Genomic DNA, 8,241 nt, shown 5'->3' with positions numbered 1-8,241 from the left:
GCCATGAACGCTTTGTTTTAAAAGATATGCTAAATCACCCTCCAAAAACTTGTGCCAGTTTATTGTCCCAACAATAGTTATATAAATTCCCATTTCCCTACATCCTTAACAATGGGTAGGATCATTTAAAAAATCTTTCTAACTTGAATGAAGTTGGCTATCTTTTCATATCCTTATTCTCCATCTATATTCTGTGAATTATCTATTCATATCTTTTGACTGTTGTTTTAGGTACTTTCGGTCAGTGAATTCTATTGAGTCCTAATGATTGGCTTGATGAAAAAAAAGGCTTGGAAGACTTTGTACCAAATTACTCACAATGTTTACCTCCAGGGAGTGAGAGTATAGAAAATGAGGGGTACATTTTCATTTTATCACGACATCCTGCATTATCTACAATGAATTTAAATTACTTTTGTAATTAAAAAAATAATACAGAGGAAAACAACAACAAATAAATGTTTGGCTTGGATTCTCATTGGCTGGAAATTCATGTTGGGTGCAAGTTTTCATTAATCACAAGTTATTTTTTTGGTTTATATGCAAAAAAACATTTATTAAATGCCTCCTCTTGAGCTGTCACTACTCTAGGCACATTCATAGCTCATTCATTAATCCTCACAACAGCCCTGTGAGGTAGGAATTGGCCCCGTTTTATCGAGTTCTTAATAGACAGGAGATTATTGCTCGATATACTTCTATTTGCCACATGTTTTCATGGACTAGAAGTTCTTACTGGCTGGTGATTCATTGGTCAAGAGCTGTCATGGGCTAGGAGTTCCTATAGGTTGATCGAAGATTCAAATGATCAAAATACTAGAATTCTCCCCCCACAGGAGTGATGGGGTGGGTGTGATGAAGGAGAGTCATAGTCTCTTCCTTTGAAGCACCATTTGAATTTGCTTTGGTAACCCATGGAAGGTGAGGGGGCAGGGAGGAAGGGTCAGTGGGAGAGGAGGGAAAGTGGTTATAAGTCTTCGCGCTTCTTCAGGATGAGCTTCCTCACAAGTGCCGTGATCTGGGGTCTGATCTCCTCCACCGACACGGTTGGGTCCCAAGCCCCTACCACCTTTCCATCTGGGGCCACTAGGTACTTCCAGAAGTTCCAAGTGGGCTCCTTTCCAGAAGTTTCTAGAACAAAACAAAGAAGGAGAGCAAAGTGTGTGCTTCCCTGTGTACCCTCTCCTGGAGTTCCACTATCATTGTCCATTCTTCCCTTGAAGCAGTGGTTCTATTAATTAGAATTAACTGTAGGGTTTTAAAAATCCTGATGCCCAGTCCACCTCCCTAAACCATCTAAGTCAGAATCTCTAGATTCAGGCATCAGTATTTTTCAAAAGCTCCCCAGGAGATGCTAATGTGGTGCCAAAGTTGGGAACCACTGCTCTAGGATTCTGTGAAGTGTTTGATAAAGCAGTATTAGTTCTTCCTTTATTAATGATCTCAAACTACTGAACAGTCTACACCCTATTCTCTAATGAAATCTAAATGGTTTCCAAATGTTCACGGACTGGTTGCATCTGAATCGTGGTGGTGGTGGTGAGGGGTGCATAAAATAAACAGATTCTTGGGCTCTGCTTCATTAGGTTTCAGGCTAATGCATTTTTAAGAGCTCCCCAGGTGCTTCCAAAGCAGGGCCAGGTTTGATCTATAACTATGGTAAACTGGGAAGGAACTAATAAAAACACACAGGGGGGAAAAAGTAAATATTAGGATTGACCTACAGAGCAAAATTCCAATCTGCCTCAGCAAGGGGCCTTTTGTGTGCTACACTGTTGTTTCTCATTGACTTCTCCAGGTGAAAGGGTGGGTAGGGGGTGGGGAGGGATAAGAAGGCAACCGGAAGCAGGGAGTGGGAGAAGGCAAAGATGGAGTCCAGGAGAGGGGCCCCAGGGAGGAAACGGGACCATAATGACCAGCGTGGCCCATGACCCCATTTTGCAACTTTGAGGCTTCTGGGGCTGGAGAAGGGATCTATTTCTAAATACTGAGATCTGGTATTTTAGCTCAGGTTTCTCTCCCGTGGCCAATAGATTCTGACTGACTCAGGACAGGAAATGCCTGTCAGCCTTCTCCGGCCTGCGGCATCCCTTCCCTGTCTGCTCCTCAGTTTCTCCAGCCTCAGTCCAACTAATTCACACTGGCTAAAATCTGAGGCCCTGCATATGAAAACAGGATCCCAGAGATGTCTGCCAGAGTGGCTGGCGGGTGGGGGCGGTGAAAGGTAGCAGGGTGAAGATATTCTTAGGCAGGAATACCCCTCAGCTCATCCTCAAAGATTAGTGCTGGAACAGACCATCAACCCATTTGGGGGGGTCTGGAAAGGGCCCCAGGTCACCCAGTCAGCCGGTGGCTTCTGCTGCCCAGGGAGCCATGGCCTCAGCCAACTGAGGGAAGGCTAGGGGAAGGATCAGGACTCACGGGTCAGGTACTTGAAGGCTGGATGGGCACCAGTGCCAGTCACTGCGACCTTGCTAAACATGGGGAAGGAGACGCTGTAGGTGCGGCGGGCAAAACTCTCGATCTCCTTGTTGCTGTCGGGCTCCTGTTGGCCAAACTGGTTGCAGGGGAAGGCGAGCACATTGAAGTGGTGGGGCCCCAGGTCCCGCTGTAGCTGCTGCAGGGCCCGGTAGTGCTCCTCTGTGAAGCCACACTCGCTGGCCACGTTCACCACCAGGGACACCTGTTGTGGCAAAAACAAAACACAGACAGGCACAACCCAATGAAGAGGCATGCGCTTGTACATTCCTGACACGCCCACCTGTGTGACTCCTCCCCTACAGTTAATTCTTTCTCTCGTACATGCAAGAACACAACGTACACACGTAAATGTGAGTGCAATGTTCTCACATATACACAAGCACATGCACAGAGGCACAAATGAAATCAAACACGCAGAGCTTACAGATATGGGTGCATACACATACATGAACGTTCACGAGAATAAGCACACAATATTCACAAATGGGTAGGCATACACCCCATGATGCAAAGATACATTAGCACACATCACACATGCCCACAAACACACAGCACGATCAGAGAGAGACATACACACTGAGGACCTCACATCCAGAGGTGATGTGGGAGAGCAGAAAGGTGGACCTGGGTTCAGTTTCTGGCTCAGTCAGCTAGCACTCATCACTGTAGTTGCCTGTATATGTGTCATCTCCCTTTTAAAACATGAATACTGAGAGCAGGAGCCATGTCCACTTCACTCCAGGGCCTGCCGTATGGAAAAAGTCTCAGAAAGTGCCTGCTGAATGAATAAGTAAATGTTCATACATACACAATCACCAATGCAGGTGGGTTTTCTTGATAAAAGGACCCAAGGTCCCCAGGACAATCCCCTTTTGTCCCTTTCCCGCCAGTAAACAAATACCACTTTCTTCTACCACTAGACTCACTTTTAAATGTATTATCGCTTTATAATAAATTAACTGATTTATATAAATGTATTAAATTTGTTTATACATCTATTTAGCACCCTTATGTGATAAATCTAAAGCTGGCTGATGGAACCTGATTATAATGCTGCAACTAGAATTCTGGCACCAATGCTATGTTCTTAGCTTTTAGTGATATATTATTGAACAATTTTAAATCTTACCTTGTGTCTGGGCTTCCCAGCCCTATCTCTCTGTCCACCTTTTCAGAAGAGCCAGGATCATACCAGCTGGCTCCATAAAGAGGGAAATCTCCCAGGAGTAGCCTGGGGCATTGGACATGCATAGGCATGAACTGCTCAGGTTAGACATTTTGGACTGGACATTCTTTGTTGTGAAGGTGCTATTCTGTTCGTTTTAGGATGTTTAGCAGTATCCCTGGTCTTTACCCACTAGATGTCCAGTATTTTTTTTTTTTTCAGAGAGAGAGGGAGAGAGAGATAGAAACATCAATGATGAGAGAGAATCATTGATCGGTTGCCTCCTGCACACCCCGCACTGGGGATCGAGCCTGAAACCTGGGCATGTGCCCTGACTAGGAATTGAATCGTGACCTCCTGGTTCATAGGTTGAGGCTCAACCACTGAATCACGCCAACTGGGTTAGATGGTTAGTGTTGACAATTAAAAATGTTTCCACACTTTGCTAAATGTCCCCTAGGTAGCAAAATTACCTCAGTTGAGAATCACTGAGCTGTAACTCCTTCACCCTGCCTCTATGAGGAACAACCCATTCCCTGGGGCCACAGGCTCTTAGAACCTCCCCCATTAGCATCAGCATTTGTGATATTCTGCCTGTGGTAGTGAGAAACTGGGATCCTTAACTTCCTTCCCTAGTCAGAGGTCTTCCTCTTTCTTCTCTGCTGGATTCCCTGGGCATGGAAAGTATTAAAAAGTGCTTATTTTAAAAAAGCTTCTGCACAGCAAAAGAAACCATCAACAAAACAACAAGAAAGCCCACTGCATGGGAGAACATTTGTCAATGTTATCTCCGATAAGGGTTTAATCTCCAAAATTTACAGGGAACTCATACAACTTAACAAATGGAAGATAATCCAATCAAAAATGGGCAAAGGACCCAAATAGACACTTTCTGAAAGAGGATATACAGAAGGTCAAGAGACATATAAAAACATGCTCAAAGTCACTAATCATCCCAGAGATGCAAATCAAACAACAATGAGGTACCATCTCACACCTGTCAGAATGGCTATCATCAACAAATCAACAAATGACAAGTGCTGGCGAGGATGTGGAGAAAAAGGAACCCTGGTGCACTGCTGGTGGGAATGCAGACTGGTGCAACCAATGTGGAGAACAGTATGGAGTTTCCTCAAAAAATTAAAAATAGAACTCACATTTGACCCAGTAATCCCACTTCTAAGAATATATCCCAAGAAACACCAATCAGAAAGGATATATGCACCCCTATGTTCTTGGCAGCACAATTTACACTAGCTAAGATTTGCAAACAGCCTAAGTGCCCATCAGCAGATGAATGGATTAAAAACCTGTGGTACATCTACACAATGGAATACTACACTGCTGTAAGAAAAGAAGGAACACCCCACCATTTGAAACAGCATGGATGGACCTGGAGAGCATTAGGATAAGCGAAATAAGCCAGTCAGAGAAAGATAACAATCACATGATCTCACTCATTTGTGGAATATAATGAACAATATAAACTGATGAACAAAAATAGATCCAGAGACAGAGAAGCATCAAACAGACCGTCAAACCTCAGAGGGAAGGCAGGGGAGGGCTGGGAGGAGGGGTAGAGATCAACCAAAGGACTTATATGCATGCATATAAGCATAACCAATGGACACAGACACTAGGTGGGTGAGGGCATGTGCTGAGTGGTTAGGGGTGGGGAGTGGCCGGGGGAGAGGACAATGGGGGAAAAAGGAGACATATGTTATACTTGAATCAATAAAGAATTTTTTTAAAAAGTGCTTATTTTAAACCTGCATAATGTGTCTCTGTCCACTCTTTTGGAAGGAAGGAAATCCTGCTTCTAGTTCCATGTCTGAAATCAAAATGCTTATTGCCGGAAGCCGGTCCATCCTTGCTGCTTGACACAGTCGCTGCAGGAAAGAAACATCTGCACAGCATATGTTTCAAGGGACCTGGCATATATAGCATACTGTTCTTAATATGTTTGCTCCCTTTAGCACCATGTGTTTTAACCAAGGTCACCTCTCCGAGAAAGGTTGTTTCCCCAGGTGGGGATTTTTCCCTGAGGTTAGGGAGGGATACAACCCCTTAATTAAGTGCCAGGCGGGTAGTTAAGCTACATAATCTTTACTCCCTGGAATGGAGATAAGAAACGCCCTAACCTTTGTAATAGAAATTGACGGCAGCTTATCCTTAAAGTGGCACAAACAGACACATTCAAATACACAAGCAAACAAACAAACCATTCACACACACACACACACACACCACTCAGGCCTACAAGTACATACCTTCACACTACAGTCAAGCACATTCCCAAATGGTTACCCATTCATTCATACTCAATGCTGGTCTAAATGACTGTCTTCCCAATTAGCCTGAGGGCATGCTCATGGCTGTATCTCCAGGGCTGGACCCAGTTCCAAGCATGTAGTGGGAGCCAGTAATTTTTTTTCAATTAAAAAATTATGGTGAAATATACATAATGAGCTAAAAACTATTTGCAACTGAATAAATGACCATATTGCCCAAGTGGCAGACCTAGTTTGGGGTTAACGCAGCATCATTCACAGCTTTCCTGGACTGACTGTTGCTGATTGCCTCTCTACCTGGCGTGTACTAGTAAGGGCACGGGCTCTAGAGCTGGACTGCCTGGGTTCAAATTCTAATTCTGTCCCTTAGTAGCTGTGTGACTCTCTTTTTCTTCCAATTTCTTTCTGATCGATTACTTGGCCTCTCGCTCCCATGCATTTACCAGTGACCTAGATAGGATATTAAACCACTCAGAATTCTGAGATTACTTCTCTGAGTCATTTTTCTCTCCAGAATTTCTGTTCCTCACATCCTGGATGCCTTATTATTTCTAAAGACAAATAGACTTTGTTCTATTCTTGTCATAGCACTTATTACGACTAGGAATTACCATTTTTCTGTTCCCTTTTTATTTTCTCTCTCCTCTTTACCTCATATAAACTCTATTAAAGTGGAAACTTGTCTGTTTTGTTCACCACTGTATCCCCAGGGCTAGCCTAGTACTTAGTATACAGCAGGTGCTCAATAAGAAAGAATGAATTAATGAGTAGCAGAGCTGGTCAAGTACGAACCTTGGGGCTCTGTGTCCTGCTGCCCTAGAGGGAAGGAGAGGCCTGAATGGAAACAGGCCCTGCTCTTCTTGTGGCTCTTTGCTCTGAGTTCTGGATGGAGCTCCTGCTGGGGCCCTCCAGACACAGGGACAGAGCACTCTACCAAGTGCTCCCACACTGTCATCTCATTTGAAACTCACAACATGTTGGGATCACTGGCCCTAGAATTTAAAGGCTTAGAGAGTACTTTCTTCACTAAAGACGGCCTTGCTTCCTGGAGAGGAATGCTGGCAGCCATTTTTGTGTGGTCCGTCCAAATCTGGACAATGGGTCCACCTGTGCCTTCGAGACCAACTCCCCACCCTTCCCACACCACAGCCTCCCTTGAGAAGTGGAGGGCTCTTCATCCCACACAGTGCACCATCCAGGCCTCTGGATATAGTGTTCAAGGCCCCTCTGGGTGCCTCCCCATGCTCTTCAGCCCCGTTTCCACCATCTCAGCCTCATGCTTTAAGCACAACTGCTGGAAGTCACACCACTCCTCCACGCTTCTTGCTGTTTGCTTTGGAGCCTTGACATGGACAGTTCTCTGCTCGGAATGCTCTTCTTGAACTTGCTCAAACTCACCCTACGCACTTCCTCTCTGAAGGCGCTCTGAGCTGAGATGCCCTCGTGGTAAGGAGGTAGCAGTTAGCTTGGATGGTTCTTTCTTTCACCCTGAGCTGCCATCTTAGGAGTTTGCCGAGAGTAGACCAAGGGCGGATGAAGCTTTCTCCTCCGGCTCCGTGTGCTTTCCTGGCGCGGTGTGACCCGTACAAATATATCTCCCTCTCTGGCCTCAGTGTCCTCCCTGGAGGAGGATCTGCCTAAGGTACCCGCGCACTCCCTCTGCGCTGCACATTCATTCCCACAATGTGCTCACTGGACACACAATCAGCTCTCCCAGTTGCAGACGTCGGAACTGGGGATGGCGGAGACAAAGGCCGTGGGGTGTTAGGGTTACTTTTTCCACCCTTGCATGACCGAGGCTGAGCTGGAGGGGGGTTGGGGGCGGGTGGCGCGCATCCAGCCTCTGGGAGAGGTCCGGACCCGCTGTCCAAAGTCGGCGTCAGGGAAACCAGCGCCTGCTCCGCGAGTCTCAGGTTTCACTGTGCGCCAGGGCCTTGCCACGTAGCAGAACAGACCCTGAGCGGGATCGGGGGCGCCCGGGGCCCTGGCGGATAGCGGGGTGGGGGCTGGGAGCCGGGGCAGGGACGCGGGGCAGCCCTAGGCCCCTCGGAGCCACACCCCGCAGGACGCAGGGCCGCCGGGCGCCCCCATCAGGCCCCGCCGGGGGAGGCCCCCGGGCGGACACTCACCGACCCGCGGTACTTCTCCAGCGACACCAACTTGCCCCGGATGTTGACAGCCTTGAAGTCATAGAAGTCCTGCTCCCGCTGCGCACGGGCCGCGGCCGCCAGGAGCAGCCACGCCGCCAGCAGTGCAGCCTCCATGACTCGATCCCGAGGTGGCCTCGCGGCGAGGGCAAAGCCT

General features: G+C 46.9%; 1 protein-coding gene across 1 annotated transcript; it reads right to left on the bottom strand.

Annotated features, from left to right (window-relative positions):
• Positions 1 to 535: 535 nt before the first annotated feature.
• On the bottom strand, positions 536 to 8,235 carry GPX7 (glutathione peroxidase 7). The gene is made up of 3 exons (XM_006087326.2): positions 8,067 to 8,235; positions 2,422 to 2,683; positions 536 to 1,131 (listed from the first exon to the last, which is right to left on the bottom strand). The coding sequence occupies exons 1-3, from the start codon at positions 8,199 to 8,201 to the stop codon at positions 968 to 970; spliced, it is 561 nt and encodes a 186-aa protein (XP_006087388.1). The 5' UTR covers positions 8,202 to 8,235; the 3' UTR covers positions 536 to 967.
• Positions 8,236 to 8,241: the final 6 nt, after the last annotated feature.

The sequence above is a fragment of the Myotis lucifugus genome, unplaced genomic scaffold (assembly GCF_000147115.1).
Source record: "Myotis lucifugus unplaced genomic scaffold, Myoluc2.0 scaffold_37, whole genome shotgun sequence".
Classification (NCBI taxonomy): Eukaryota; Metazoa; Chordata; class Mammalia; order Chiroptera; family Vespertilionidae; genus Myotis; species Myotis lucifugus.
The sequence above is the reverse complement of the archived record's forward strand: the minus strand, read 5'-3'. Positions and strand labels throughout refer to the sequence as shown.